This window comes from Paroedura picta, chromosome 6 (assembly GCF_049243985.1).
Source record: "Paroedura picta isolate Pp20150507F chromosome 6, Ppicta_v3.0, whole genome shotgun sequence".
Lineage (NCBI taxonomy): Eukaryota > Metazoa > Chordata > Lepidosauria > Squamata > Gekkonidae > Paroedura > Paroedura picta.
In genome coordinates, this window is record NC_135374.1 from 75,494,774 (window position 1) to 75,510,379 (window position 15,606).

The 15,606-nt window shown below is 40.6% G+C and overlaps 1 protein-coding gene across 6 annotated transcripts in view; it reads left to right on the top strand.

The window, feature by feature from the left end:
• The window catches only part of PHKA2 (phosphorylase kinase regulatory subunit alpha 2), a 72,667-nt gene that overhangs the window by 21,618 nt on the left and 35,443 nt on the right, over positions 1-15,606 (top strand). For 4 of the 6 annotated variants that reach the window (XR_013232021.1, XM_077343121.1, XM_077343119.1 and 1 more), the window contains exons 11-23: positions 580-702; positions 1,673-1,768; positions 2,987-3,094; positions 3,347-3,425; positions 5,564-5,698; positions 6,874-6,983; positions 8,107-8,251; positions 9,759-9,837; positions 11,307-11,473; positions 12,005-12,178; positions 12,920-13,008; positions 13,861-13,997; positions 14,933-15,089. Coding sequence is in view for 5 of the 6 variants with exons in the window: in XM_077343121.1 (XP_077199236.1) it covers positions 580-702; positions 1,673-1,768; positions 2,987-3,094; positions 3,347-3,425; positions 5,564-5,698; positions 6,874-6,983; positions 8,107-8,251; positions 9,759-9,837; positions 11,307-11,473; positions 12,005-12,178; positions 12,920-13,008; positions 13,861-13,997; positions 14,933-15,089 (1,599 nt within the window). In the remaining variant the exon portion in view is untranslated. The remainder of the gene's footprint in view (positions 1-579; positions 703-1,672; positions 1,769-2,986; positions 3,095-3,346; positions 3,426-5,563; positions 5,699-6,873; positions 6,984-8,106; positions 8,252-9,758; positions 9,838-11,306; positions 11,474-12,004; positions 12,179-12,919; positions 13,009-13,860; positions 13,998-14,932; positions 15,090-15,606) is intronic. The other 2 variants (XM_077343120.1, XM_077343123.1) reach the window with 1 other exon arrangement.

A 15,606-nucleotide genomic window follows, 5' to 3' on the forward strand; every position in this document is an offset into this window, starting at 1 on the left:
TAGGTCACAGCATTTTTTCAAGAAGAGTTTGTTTAATTATTTATTAATTGGATTTTTATTCCACCACTTTCCATAGACACGTGGCGGGTTACATAAAAACCAATAACAATCCAAATAAAACTGATCAACTTTCCCTTAAAAACAGACCTAAGAAGGCAGCATAATCCCCATCGACCCTCCCCCATCCTCAGCCAATTGCCACAGGGTGGGGTTCACATGATGTTGCGTTCGTTGGCAGGGGCTCATGGGAAATGTAGTCCATGGATATCTGGAAGGCCGCAGTTTGACTACCCCTGTAGTGTTTTCTGGAGGAGGGGCCCCAGTTGTTCCTGACCTCAACCAAGTTAGATGCCTGGGAATTTGTGTCCATGAAATATTAAATGCTTTACTGAGTTACTTCCTTAAGACTTCCTTAAGAGTTTGAGCATATTTTTATTAAAATGGTTTTAATATATAAATCCTTCTTGTAAACTACCTGAATCTGCTAGCAGGTAGGAACTCTAGAAATTAAATTTAGATAATTTTATTTTAAAAAATGTAACAATAAATAAATAATAGCCATCATCTTTCCTTTTTTAGGATCCGACTAGATTACATTATGATCCTGCTGAGCTCAAATTATTTGAGAACATAGAATGTGAGTGGCCTGTGTTCTGGACATATTTCCTTATTGATGGTGTGTTTAACGGTGACAGGATTCAGGTAAGAGCCGGGATGAAGCTCTAGTGAGCATCATTATAGCGTTCCATAAAATGAGCAGCCGAATCATATCATGTTGCCCCACTCTGCCTTGGTTAGCCCATTTATAAAGGAGAAGAGGCATTATGTCATTGTACTCTGGCTACTGGTTGGTGTAAACCAAGGCTGGCCAAACTGGCTCTCCAGAGGTCTGTGGACTATAATTGCTCATGATGGCAGGGGCTTATGGTGATTGTAGCCCATGGACCTTTGGTGTTAACAGTGATAGGTTAAATAGCCCGGGGTCTTAACAAGAATAAGGCAGGACAGATCTAAACTAGTTCTGCTCCTTTAGCTTCTAAACATTCAGCATTATGTATATGTAGATAGAAGATGTATGGTTGACAGGGACTGTGTCTCCTACATCCCTCTGAAGTCCATTGCTCAGCACTGCTGCATTGCATGCAAAAAGCAAGTGTGGAGGGTGGTATAAAGTGCTGGACTATTCTCAGGGAGACCGCAGTTCAAATCTTCATTCACCAGGAAACTCACTGGGTGACTGTGGGCTAGTCAGGCTAGACAGTGATAAGGATAAAAGGAAAGAGACAAGAACCTTGGACACCACCTTGGAGGAAAGGCAAATCAAAACATACTGAATAAACATATATAAGGTCATATTTGCACTGATGCAGCAATGCCAGCATAAGCATGCTCTGTGCCCATCCCTGCCCGTGCTTTTCATAGCAAGGCATAGCATCAGGCTCTTAGCACTCATTGAAGATAATGGAAATAAACAAGGATGGGTCTTAGTGTTCTACTCTAAATGACTGTAAATGGTGCTGTGGTTTTATGGGTGAGCTTTTGTCTTCATTCACATGGTAAGACTTAATGCATGATTCAGTTTAAGGCAGCAATTTCCCCTACTCTATAGAACTTTATCCTCTTAATTATATATGCAAGCATAAAACTGAAGTACTTGTTTTGTACTTTCCAGGTACAAGAATACAGAGAAGCCTTGGAAGGAATACTCATAAGAAGGAAAAATGGCATTCTTCTGATGCCAGAACTGTATGCTGTTCCCCCAGATAAGGTATTTTGATGTATTTATTAATATTTATGCTTAAATTTCTATAACCCCCCTCCCCCCCCAGCTCTGCCAGTTTGGGGCGGTTCACAATATAATTAATCATTAATAAGGCTGAACAGACCCTTATGTCTTCTTATGTAATAGTTCACAGGGAACCTGTGTCCTTTCAATTGTTAATAGCCTTTGGTTCATATGATATTATAACCTCATGATGTATCAGAGTAAGGACTAGGCTAAATAAATAAGCACAAGATGACAGGAGAGATTTGCAAACAGGCAACATGGAAATAACCTCTGCTATTCAAATAAACAAATAAACAAACAAATAAATAAATAAAATGTCCAAGATGGCGGCCACACCTAGCTGTGGAGCTCACTTGGTGACCTTGTTGAGGTTGTCCCAGCCTAACTTACTGAAGCAGAGCGTAATGCTCATAGTCTCACCTGGAAGATAGTTTAGTGTTGACTGTGAGTTTTGTAGCCTGGCCAGTATATTTTAAACATATGTGCTATAAGACTTTTTAAAAACAGTAGCACTTATGCATTCTGCAGCAAACTGGTTTTGCAGTTTGGGAGAATTTTAAAAGCAGATTTCAAAGGTTAGTTGTATAATTGAATGTCCATTACTTGAAGTCCAGTATACCAGATATTTCCATTCCCGGCTTACCAAAGCTGTATGCATGTTTAAAGGAGCTGCTTGTGCTGTAGCTGTCTAGTCTTATATGGTCTAGACTTGTGACATGGGACACAGAAGTGGATCAGGTAGCCTCTGAAAGTGAGTTGGAGGCCAGCCCTTCCTAATAGTCATCTCTGTCCTTTCCATTGTTCTCTTGTATTTTGGAAACCAGGTTTTGGTAAACTGTGGGCCAACCTTGAATGGGTCACCATACCCAGCCAATTGGGCCCTGGGTCACCGTACCTAAAATGGCTGGAAACCATTTGATTGGTCTAGGCCGCTGGTCAGTTCATCGTACCTAGCAGAGGTCACTTTACCTCTAAGATTTATATTGGGTCATGCAGGACAATTGCAATAGTAAATGATCACATGCATACACGGCCCTCTTCAGACAACATTTGGAGAAAGCAGACTCAAGAAGGTTGAAACTAATGCATGTAAATTCATATTCCCATAAACAGTGCTTTGCTGTCAGGTTTGGTCCCACATTCAGCAGCTAAGGAAGAGTAGAAAAACCAATCTTCATTCTATATTTCATTTTGCAGGTAAATGAAGAGTATGAGAATCCTCATACTGTGGATCGTATTCCTGCTGGGAAGCTGCCTCATCTCTGGGGCCAATCGTTATACATCCTCAGTGCCCTCTTAGCAGAGGTAATCTATATTGCCCGCAAAATGTGTTTGTGACAATCTTTAATGGAGTTTATCCTGTTTGTGACAGCTGTAGACATTGGAATTAGGTGATCTTAGTTTCTCTGTCCTGGGTCCAACATGAGGAGATTCTAACACATTTACATTTCTATGCTTGTCTTGTGCATGTCACTGTCAGGACAGGATTGTGGCATTTGAATCTTGGTCTGATTCCTCTCTCTCTCTCTCCCCCCCCCCCTCCATTCTCCTTCTAAGGGTTTTCTGGCTCCTGGAGAAATAGATCCTCTAAACAGGAGGTTTTCCACTGCTTTTAAACCTGATGTTGTAGTTCAAGGTTAGTAATTATTTTTCTTTTCATTCTTTGTAAATGTTAGAGGAAGGAAGGGCAGATAGGGGAGCAATTAAAATTAAAATATCTCTGTCCAAAAAGTCATGCGCATGTGAGATTCTGATGCAGACAATGACATGGAGCCTGTGTGTGCATTTGTTGCATTCTGTGCTCTGTGAATTGGCCCTGACAGCAATGGGCATTGTGTTTCCTGACTTTACTGGAGCTCTGTTTGTGCATCATAATTCCTGGAGGTATTAGGAGATTAGCCGTGTGAAATGTTATGCTTTGAAGGTGCTGTCTGTGTTCCTCGGTAGCACTGAATGAGAACTGGAATATATTTTAAGTAAATAATAAATTAACTTTTTATAAACAGTTTGCCTCAGGCAATTTGTTCCTTACACCAGTGGTCCCTAACCTTTTTATCATCGGGAACCAGTCAACACTTGACAATTTTACTGAGGCCTGGGGGGGGGGGGGTAGTCTTTTGCCAAGGGACGTCACTGCCGGCTGAACCCCTTCTCCACTTGCTTTCCCGCTGGTGCCCCTTACTTCCTGCCACCTGCTGGGGGTCGCTGCCAGCAGCAGCCGCACAGTGCCAAGCAGTGCCACTCCAAGGGGGAGCCCCAGCCATAGTAGCCGCTGGAGAGCACCAAAGGTGAGCTGGCAGCAGAGTGGCAGGGCAGCCCCCAAGACAGTAGCTGGCGAGGAGGACTAGAAGGACCTGCAGCCCGGTACTGACTGATCCACGGACCGGTCCCGGTCTCCGGAACGGGGGTTGGGGACCACTGCATTACACTGGTTTCTGGTTCTGTAATCCTAGTCCTATTGCACTGCTTATCCTTGATGCTGCGTTTGTGCATTTATATTGTCTGATTGTCCAGTTCTGTATCCTGTAATCTGCTTTGAGTATCAGTGAGAAAGGCAAGTGACAAATAAATAAATAAATAATTCTTCCCCGCCCCTTTTAATATTTGAATTACTTATTTATCTAACTAATTTTCAATATCCCAAGAGAAATTTAAAAATGACAGTTCTGGGTTGAACATGGATAGAGTTGGCACCACAGTGACAGTGATGGCATTGGTACAGGACCTTGGTAGGTAGGCTGTGTACAAAGGAAGCCACATTCTGCCAGTAGCTTAATGCAGATCAGTATGTTTCCTTTTAAATAAATGTTGTTATTGGTGTTTTCACTTTGGTGTTTTCACAAGGCCTTTGGTCTTGTCTTCTACATTATCTGTTGTTTAAAACGATAACAAATATTTGGAGGAAGCACCTTATATTCGAATATCTCAGATAGATTATAACAAACACCTTGCATACTTTAGGCAAACCACAAAACTTTCTTTTTTTTGCCTTCCCAAAAGATACTTGTTGTTGTTATGTGCGAAGTCGTGTCCGACCCATCGCGACCCCATGGACAATGATCCTCCAGGCCTTCCTGTCCTCTACCATTCCCCGGAGTCCATTTAAGTTTGCACCTACTGCTTCAGTGACTCCATCCAGCCACCTCATTCTCTGTCGTCCCCTTCTTCTTTTGCCCTCGATCGCTCCCAGCATTAGGCTCTTCTCCAGGGAGTCCTTCCTTCTCATGAGGTGGCCAAAATATTTGAGTTTCATCTTCAGGATCTGGCCTTCTAAAGGGCAGTCAGGGCTGATCTCCTCTAGGACTGACCGGTTTGTTCGCCTTGCAGTCCAAGGGACTCGCAAGAGTCTTCTCCAGCACCAGAGTTCAAAAGCCTCAATTCTTTGACGCTCGGCCTTCCTTATGGTCCAACTTTCGCAGCCATACATTGCAACTGGGAAGACCATAGCCTTGACTAAACGCACTTTTGTTGGCAGGGTGATGTCTCTGCTTTTTAGGATGCTGTCTAGATTTGCCATAGCTTTCCTCCCCAGGAGCAAGCGTCTTTTAATTTCTTTGCTGCAGTCCCCATCTGCAGTGATCTTGGAGCCCAGGAAAATAAAATCTGTCACTATCTCCATTTCTTCCCCTTCTATTTGCCAGGAATTGAGAGGGCCGGATGCCATGATCTTTGTTTTCTTGATGTTGAGATACTTGTATGAGAGTGTATTTCCTAGGAAGTAATTTTGCTTAAAATAACTATTTTAATTTTTCTATTTTGGGGATTCCTGTACAGTAACTATCCTGGCAGAATCCAGTGAAATTAAGAAACTGCTGAGGCATCATGGAATCAGTGTTCAGAGTGTCTCTGACATTAATCCTGTCAGGGTGCAGCCAGCACGGATCCTGAGCCACCTGTATGCCAAGCTTGGTATGTGCTCAGATAAACTCTCAAATCTTCAATCTATTCTCTCACTTTTGTCCTCATCTGTTTCTCTTTTCCTGTTATTTTCTTTAGCCGTGTAAAAATTGTGCTGCATTTTGTATCACAATTATATGGAGATGCGCGTATTTTGTAACAGTGAATCAGAAAACTATGCTGATATTCAGTCTGAAATAGTTGGCACAACTCCAAGTTCTGCATGACTTCCTATGAAAAGCATGTGTGCCTCCATATTCTATGATAGAAAATGTGTGACCACATTTGCAACTTTGTGATACATGCTCACAGAGAAGTGCCTGATATCCCGACTTATTCTCCCTGGACAAAGTCAAACCACTGGCTAATTAAGACAGTAGAAACTGCTTTTCAAAAGCATGAGTTAGATCGAGAGGAGCTTTTGCATGAGCCGAGTGCTTTTCTGCTGTTGCAAAGAGGAAGGTCTGTGGTTTCCCTTGCCAACTACTGTCTCCTGGGTCTACCTATTATGCTAGCTCTGCTCACGCTATTTGGATCCAAACTGATGACTATATTGGTAAGCAACTTTTAGATGCTAAGGATGCTCACTCTTGGAGTCTGCAAATTGTTCTTCACAAATGACTTAATAAAAAATATTGCTCCATTTATGAAAAAAAAACTCTCTAGGCAAACTTTTAATGGATTTGGTGGATCCATTAATACCTGGAGTAAATAAGTTACATGAATTTCATTAAATCATTGCTTGATCTCATGGAGGGAGGCAGCTTGGTGTAGTGGTTAGCAGTGTGGACTTCTAATCTGGCATGCCGGGTTCGATTCTGCGCTCTCCCACAGGGCACCAGCTGGGTGACCTTGGCCTTGCTACAGCATTGATAAAGCTGTTCTGACTGAGCAGTGATATCAGGGCTCTCTCAGCCTCACCCGCCCCACAGGGTGTCTGTTGTGGGGAAGCCGCTTTGAGACTCCTTCAGGGTAGAGAAAAGCAGCATATAAGAACCAACTCTTCTTCTTCATGATGAGTTTCTAAATTGGAGTACTTTAGCAAAGCAATATATGTAGCATAGCATATGTTATATGTTGGTGACTTTGATATTTTCTTTTGATGGAAACAATATGTAATAATTGTGCATTGTGTAGCATGTACAGTTTGAAATGAATGTTCACTTTTTTTTTCTTTGTTTTTACAGGCCGCAATAAACACATGAAATTAAGTGGGAGACCTTACCGACATATTGGTGTCCTGGGAACATCCAAGCTTTATGTTATAAGAAATCAAATATTTACTTTTACTCCTCAGGTTAGCTTGTAATGCAAACAAACAAAAAACTCCTTGTTTGCTAATTGTTGTAAATCACTTCTTTTCACTGCTTTCCCTTCCTTTTATGTAGGCTGAACTGATAAAAATCCGTGGTTTGTTTTGGCTTAGTATACAACTGGATGATGCTCAAAGAGGAATGCTGATAAGGCTGACCTCTCCCCAGTTAGGAAAATTTATCCTTGCTAATGGGCCGGAAATTGGTCAACAAGCCATTGCTGCACATTTCTTTCCTGGCAGCTAACAACATGATCGATACGGCCTGAGCAAAGCTAGACAGCATAATGAGATTATTACATTTTCTTTTAATTAGTTCAATTGAGGCTGTAGTTCCAACTGTTCTTAGGTACAACCACTCTAAAGCTTTACAAATTATTTAATAGGTATCATAGTAAAAGACCAAAAAGGTCGGTACTGAACTAATGTATAAAAAAATTTTTTTTTTGCTCTTTATGCTACTTGGAGTACCGTACATTTCTAATGGGGAGCATTGCCTTGCGGTGACTTCAATAAGGTTATAATAATTAAAAGGTTATCATAATTTCTTTTCAGTGGGCTACAAACATCAGCCTCTGTTCATTTGTCAGTCAGTGCACTTTAAAAATGATACAGATTTCATCTTCAGTGACGTCTAGAAGCCATGCATGCATTTCTCTCCCAACACACCAAGAACTTGCCTCATGAACTGCGTGAATGCTCAGCCATGAGGATGCCCAATTACCTTTTTGAGGGATTATTGTAGCACGAGTTGGACCTTTGCAACCAAGAGGCCATCTGTATGGGCTCATGCCCACTCATGTGCCATTGCCTTTCCAGACCAAATGGCTGGACACAGCTGACACATAAGTGAACTCTCTGGAATAAATGGGTTTGGGTATGCTTAATTCTTTGTCAGATTGCACGTTTTGTGTTTGGAGTATCTGTTTTCAAACATACCTGAGTGATTGGCAGTGGTGATTTAGCTTTGTAGACAAAGAATTTCATTCTGTGCTGTGTAGCGGGTTCCAGAACAATCCCTGAAACCATTGTGTTATACTGGCCTTGTATGCCTGCATGTATACTTTTGTCAAGAAGTAAATGGATAACAGTTTCCTTTGCCTTTCAGTTTACAGATCAGCACCACTTCTATTTGGCCTTAGACAATCGGATGGTTGTGGAGATGCTTCGAACAGAACTGGCTTATCTTACCTCCTGCTGGAGGATGACTGGGAGACCAATTCTTACCTTTCCGGTTACAAACACAATGCTCAGTCAGTAACTGTGATAATTACAAGCCAAATGCTACAACCTTGTTCTTCTGAATGCTTGAATTCATGCAATTCTCAATAGCATTTTAATTTTTTGTTTCTCATCCATCATCTATTAAAGGATGCAGAAATAAATTGCATTTTAATAAATCATTCAGACCATTTTTCAGTATGAGTCCAGTAGCCATGTAGGGACTAACAGATTTCATTCCAGAATAAGCTTTTGTGAGTCAGGGTTCTGAGAATCAGGTGTGGGAAGTCTACAACCATAAGGGTGATGCAGTTGTGTTCACCACAGAAAGATGGTGCTGGAATATGTCTATATATGTATGTACTGAATGTCAGTTCTATGATGAGCATTGACTTTGTGGAGTCTCATTCACAAAAGCTTATGCGGAATAAAGTTCATTGGTCTTTAAGGTGCTGGGCCCTCATGTTTTTTGCTGCTAATTTGGCTGTCCATCTATAATCTTGAGTATAACACTGAGTTCTGTTTTCTTTAAGAAGTTGGCATAAGAGGCTTTTTGTATCACTCTGTAGAATAGTACTCAAGTACAGATGCTATTACTAAGGACATTATAATGAATGGTTCTTTTCTGTTTGGCCTGGGAAGGACATTGCTCTGAAAGATACTTTTAACCCGCCCTTCCAGGTTTCAACAGTAAAACAACACACAGAATTAAAAGCGAAAAACACAGTTATTAGTAATGCCCTCCACTAAAATTCCCAGACAGGGCAAGGAGCCGGTCTTCTTGCTCTTCTCCTCCTCCCAGTGGTGAGGCCAGCCTTTCTTGGTGGATGTTATTTCAGGCCATAAGTCTGGTAGAACAGCTCCATCTTACAGGCCCTGCAGAACTGATTCAGGTCCTGCAGGTTCCTGATCTGGGCAGGTTCCTGATCTCTCCTGGGAGCACATTCCGCCAGGTTGGGGGCAGAGCCAAAAACATTTTGCCTCTGGTCAAGGCTTGTTTCACCTCCTCCGGGCCGGGGATCCTGAGCAGGTGTTGATCTGAAGATCTTAGTGCTCTTGGATGGTTGTAAGGGTTGTAAATAGCATTTTATATGGTATTATTAGCCTCTTGATGATTAGGCTTCTAAAAGTCTCCACAGTAGCTCTCTTGAATAGGGATCTTCTTAAATCCAGTGTGTTTTTCTCATCCACCATTTTGTTGAGGCTTCTATGAATACCTTTAGTTTGCACGGTGCAAGGGACTTTACAAAATAAGACTGAAGGTATAAAATGTGGAAATCTCCATATTTGCAATGAACAAGCAAGGATTGAATTCTAAAATTGGTCAAATTAAACAAAAGCCATGTTTACGTAAGTGTTTTTCCTGAACTCTGGGGGCGTCACTTCTCCCTATATCCACCTTTAACCTACATAAGTAGAAAAGCAATCAGTTCAAATTTGATGATATTTTACAGAGTCCTATTTCAAGATATTTTCACAATGAGTTTATAAGGAAAGCTATTGTTAAAATTTGACATCATTTCCTTTGTTTGTTTTTAGTTAATGATGGTTCTGACATTGATCCAGCAATTCTTGCCACCGTACGAAAACTTGGGGATGGATACTTTGGAGGAGCTAGGTAAAAACCTCTCCTTATACAACATCACATTGTTTCCTTTAGCTTGTTCAAGAAGCCCTGGTAGGAGTCAGTGAGAAGGAAGACCAGCCAGCACTGTTGAACTGAACAAAATTTGTGGTACTTGTTTCAAGGCAGTTTGAGAAATGCAGATTAGAATTTGTGGCTCAGTAAAACTTTTGTCTATGAAAACCAGCAGTTGCATTTTCATTAAGTAATTAAAAGTATTAATAACAGTAATTTTATTTTTATATCCCATCCTTTCCTGGTCCACTCAGAGTGGGTAACAGACTTAAAAATAATCAGTACAAAATAAGTTTTCTATCTAATAAAATTCAGAAATTATACATTTCAATTTAGGTTTTAAAATGATTAAAAACTGTCTCCAGTTTAAATCTTCCAGAGGGGAGTTAGCCCTGCTTTTCTCTTGATTGGAGTGCTTTATCTCAAATTTAAAAATAAATATAGCATCATGTCAACCAAGGTATAAATAAAACAAAGCAAACTACAACAACAAAGCAAACTACAAAGTACATTGGAAAAGATCTGCTTTACAGAGCCCCCAAAATCTTCACCTCCTTGGAATCCCACCACCATTATGGATAGAGCCCTCAAGAAAGCATTGCCCTGAGCCACAGTAGTCCTGCAGATGTTCTGCTTGTGGTGGTGCTTCTCTGATGTGTGGCTCTCTTCTGGCATCAGGGGAAGGTTCTTGAGTTGGACGAAAGCATCTTTACTAGTGGAACAGATCTTCTGAGTCCAGCCTTCAGTATTCAGTCCCATTGGTGACAATCTTTTAAGATTCTGCAAGATACAAGATCATAGAATAGCATCCTTGAGGAAACACACATGTGTATCCTGTAGCCTCTTGCATTATCTTTTCAATATGCATAAATTTGGGCTTGTGTGCTGGTAAAAGTTTATGACATAAATAAAAATACATGTGTATGTTTTGGTGTCAATATGCATGTCAGGAAGCTGCCTTTGCATCTTTCCTGTACGAAACCTTCTCAAACCATGCTCATGTTTCTTAAAAACAGTGAAGAAGTTGGGGATGCCCCAGAGAAGGTGGGGATGGCACAATGTAAATTAACCTAAATGGAGAAACTCTTGTTGGTGATTCTCTGTTTCAAAATATTATTCTAACAGCAACAAATGAGAACTGCCTTGTTGGACCAGAGTGCAGCCTGACATGTTTTCTATAGCAGCGATTATTTAGGTGCCTCTGGGAGGCTCACTGGGAGGATGGGACGGGACAGGTGTCTCTGATATTTCCCTTCAGCATGTAATCCTCAAAGGAATACTCTTTGTGAGACCATTTAGCAATTTGGGAATAGTCTTTTCTTGTGAATTTGTGTAAAACAATAAGAATCAGGAATGCTTTCTCCTGTCCAGGAACTGTGGTGGTCTTTCATATTTTACAATAAACATGCAGACTATTTTCTTCCCTTCTTCCTCATGTGATTCTCCAGGGTGAAGCTGGGTAAACTTTCAGACTTCCTTACCACTTCGTTCTATACAAATCTAAGCTTCCTGGATCCAGATGGTGATGTAAAAATATTTGATGACTTCAGTGAAGGCTATTCCAGTCCAGAAAGTGGCTATGAACTAGAAGATTATACAGACTTTGCTGACAAAGGTAATCCATTTAACAGTTTTTTTTTTGGGGGGGGGGTGTTATATTAAACTTCTTATTATTTCTATTTGTATCCAAAATTGTCAAAGTCAACACATAGCAACACAGTACTGTTCTCTGGTATGAAGCAAGGTACTTGGACTCATGCTGCAAGACGATGTTTCGTAAGAGTAGATTTGGGAAAAGAAATCTATGGAAAAGTTAACATAGAAATTTGGGTTGCATCTTCAGATTCTTACTCCAATTATTCTGCCATTGTCTTCTGCAAATGAGAGTAGCACTCCAGTTTTTCTCAAGTGCTGGTACTTGATTTCACTTAACAGCTGGCAGGGGCCCTCTGGGTCTCCTGCACTTTGATCCTTCTGCATGCAAATTCCAGGGTGAGTATGTGCTGTGGTATGTTCTGAGTGCAGTCTAAAGACTTGGGTACGAAACACATTGAGTATTTTGGGTAGTGCACAATATCTTTGCATGAAATTAGATTCCACCATAGATAAAATTTTGAATTGTTTATCTTTGCATGTCTTTTGACAGAAAGCCAAGATGAACTGGACCAGTATATACACAGTATGCTGCAAAGCACGGCTCTTAAATCCTATCTGCCACCAATCTCAAAAGCTTCCAGTTCTCCCCATGTGTTTAGTGCTGCTCATTCTACCAGAGAAATATTGTCAATCATGGCCAAGGCAAAGGGCTTGGAGATTCCAAGTGAGTTTTTGCAGCATTTTTGATTTATGTCTTTGTCACAACTGGAGTGCCCATAAATATAAAATGCATAAATGTTTGAAAAAGGAACTTTTGAGAGCTGTTGGCCCAAACTTTAAAGAAAGTGTCAAGTTGATCTGAGGAATACCAGTACAGTTGTGGCACTATCCCCACTAAGTAATGTGTCATTTGATGGTAATCGTACAATTGCTGCTGTAGCTTACTTACCTGATTGAAATGGACAGTATAACAGCAAGTACAAACTGGTCAATTTGCTTCAAAATTCTATCATCACAGTTGTTGATAATAAACAGCATTCATTTACCCAAAGAATTTGGGGGGATCTAGTGGGCTACAGCAGGAAGGAAGTACTGGGAAAAACTTATCTTCTTTCACTAGCAGAAACGGTAGAAAATGACCCTTGAATTGAGCCTCCTGTTTTATATGGACCTGCATGTAGCCAATTTCAAATGGCTCTCTCTTTTCTGCAAAAACTGTTTTAGGAGCAGGCAACTTGAAGCAAAGAAATATGAGGTTAGGGATGCTTTTTCCACCTTCCACATTCTCGTCCCTCCAAAACAGTTTTTTTCTAAAACACAATGGCTGTTATGCTTAAGTACATGGATATATGTGTAAAATAGATCTTTTCTGTCATGGAACATTTTGATTCCTGAAGGCCATTCAATCCTTATCCTAACCTTGCTTTCTACTCAGAATGGTCTGGTTTGTGTGTTTGTTTTTCAGGTGTTTCAATGTCTTTGCCTATGAAGGTATTAAACACACACCGGAAATCTTTGAACCTTGTTGACTCCCCACATCCAATGAAAGACAAAGTAAGCTTCCCTAATGTTTACATGTGGAAAGTGTAGTGATTTGTCTTTTAACCACTGGAAGAAAAAAAGTTGCTTTTTAGCTCTTTGTGACATTCAGGAAATAAATGTGTTCCATTTTCATTGTGCAGAATCTGTTAGAATTGCTTGCCTCACTGCTGTATCATCTTGTGTTCAAAAAGGTGTGGGGAGAAAGTTAATACAAATCTTACAGAATTTCTCTTCTTTTGCTGCACAGAGCGCTTGCAGAGGTGGCACATCTGTCTCTGAAAGGAGAAAGTTAATAGATCTGTAGGATATTAATTGCTTTTAGACAAGGCAGAGGATAATTATTACAGCACAATCCTAACAATCCTAACAGCACAATAACGGATACATAATGGCTACCTAATACCAGAAGGGTTGCTTTCTACACTCGGGTTGTTTCCTCTGGGTATATAACATAGAACAGCAGAGTCTGTTCAGAAAAAAAATTGATTTAAGTCTACATGGCAACTTTATCCGATTCTTTGTGGAATAAGATGCAGTTGTCACTGAGTAGGGATGGACACAAACCTAACAATTCCATTTTGGGTTGGCTGCTGAACTGAACTCTCAACCGAAGCAGGAATTTTCCTGAACCAGTTCGAACCCCCTTTCTCTCCTGTTTATTCTCTTCTATATGGATCTGCCCTCCCTCTTGAAGAAAGTTGGTTGAACAAAAATGAAAACTTTACAAAGGAATTCTATTTCAAATTCCGTAATTCTGTTGCTATGTCCCTCACGTTCCCCAGGAAGCAATCTTGGCTAATCAGTTACAGAGCAGCCTTTCATGCCCTTTCGATTTCTGGTCATTTGATGTTTGCCTTTGATTAGCAGGAGCCAGAGGCGGTTCTTCATTTACCCAAAGACGATCATGGAGATTTGGACTGTGAGAAGTTAGTTGGGCAGCTCAAGGAATGTCCCAGTTTACATGACCAGGCAGACATATTATACATCTTGTACCTAATAAAGTAAGTTGCCTTTTTATTTTTAGAGCTGATGCTGGTGTTGTTTTGTTGAAGAGTGGCATGTACAGGAATTCCAAGTACTGCATGCTAATGTCCCACAAGATACTGGTACTTCAGCATCCTGTTGACCCCGAGAGCTCTGACTTTCCTGCATTACTCACTTACGAATCAGAGCAATCAGCATTTGTACAAAGCTGTGTTCAGATATTGCCATTTTCTTGTGTGAGAAGGCTCAGTATGTGTTAGTCCTTGAGATTACAATAATATAATACGTTTTTTATACCCAGTTCTATTGCCTTTCCACGCCTCTGCTAAACATAGTGAGGGCCACCTTCCAGATATTCCTTGTTAATGTTGACTATTTCATCTGTTACGGTACAAGGCACAGTGAGCTATCTATTTGTCCCCATTTGCTGCTATTTTAGAACTTGAGGCTGCATTCACGCAAAGATCTTTTGAGCATGAATGGAGTAAAACATGCAAGTGCCAGCTTAGCGCTGAAGGAATGAGTCATGCACTTGACTTCACTGAATTGCTCAAGTACCTAAATCAAGAACTGTCTTGCTGGGGTGCTCAAAGGGGCTGTGGGAGGTGGAATGTCAGAAACCTATTAATTTGGAATCAAACTTGGGTGCTCAAGTGACTTTAAAAATTACAGCTTTTAGTGCTGAACTTCAGGTTCGAACTTTCATATACTTTCAGCTATTCCTCCTTACCTCCTAAAATCTCCCTCTGTGTGTGTGTGTAATCTCTCTCTCTCTCTCTCTCTCTCTCTCTCTCTCTCTCTCTCTCTCTCTCTCTCTCTCTCTCTCTCTCTCTCTCTTTATCCCCATCCATCCATCCATCATCTCTATCCATCCATCCTTCTATCTTCCTTCTATCTATCTATGCATTTTTAATACACAGTATCCATTTGTGTGACTTTTTTCTCGTTTAAGAGGCCTTGACTGGGAAACACGGCTCTATGGTCAGTGTGGAATCACTATTCATTGCCTTCTGAGTGAACTCTACAGTAAAGCTGGCCTGAACCAGGAATGGGGCTTGATCCGCTATATCTCTGGCATACTCAGGAAACGTGTGGAGGTCTTGGCTGAGGTACAGAGCAAGTTAAATATCTTCGTCCATACTGTATGTCTTGAAGGAAATATGCCTTGGTCACATAACATATGTGTCTAATGTGGCTCAGTGCTAGGCTTTTTATTTTTAAAAAAATGAATGTATTATGTTCTTATATGGGGTTGCCAGTCAGCTCTCATCCAGGCTACTGATGGGTCTTCATGGTAACCCAGAGAGCCTTCTCTGTTATGACACCAAGACTCTGGAAATCTCTCCTCCCAGAGTTTCATGGGAGAAGGCTATTTTTTTCCATCAATGATTCCTTCCTCCTAACCAATGTTTTAATTGTTGTTGTTTTGTTTTATGGATTTTAGCTCTGTTTTTTACTTGTTTTAATGATTTGTGTTCTTGGAGGGGGGTATTTTAATGGTTTTAAAATATGATTTTATTATGGAATGTGATTTTACCATATATGTTTTAAATTGTGAGGTGCCTTGGTGGCACTTGTAAGGGCAGAAAAGTGGGATGCAAATTATGTTTTTAATAGTAGTAATAA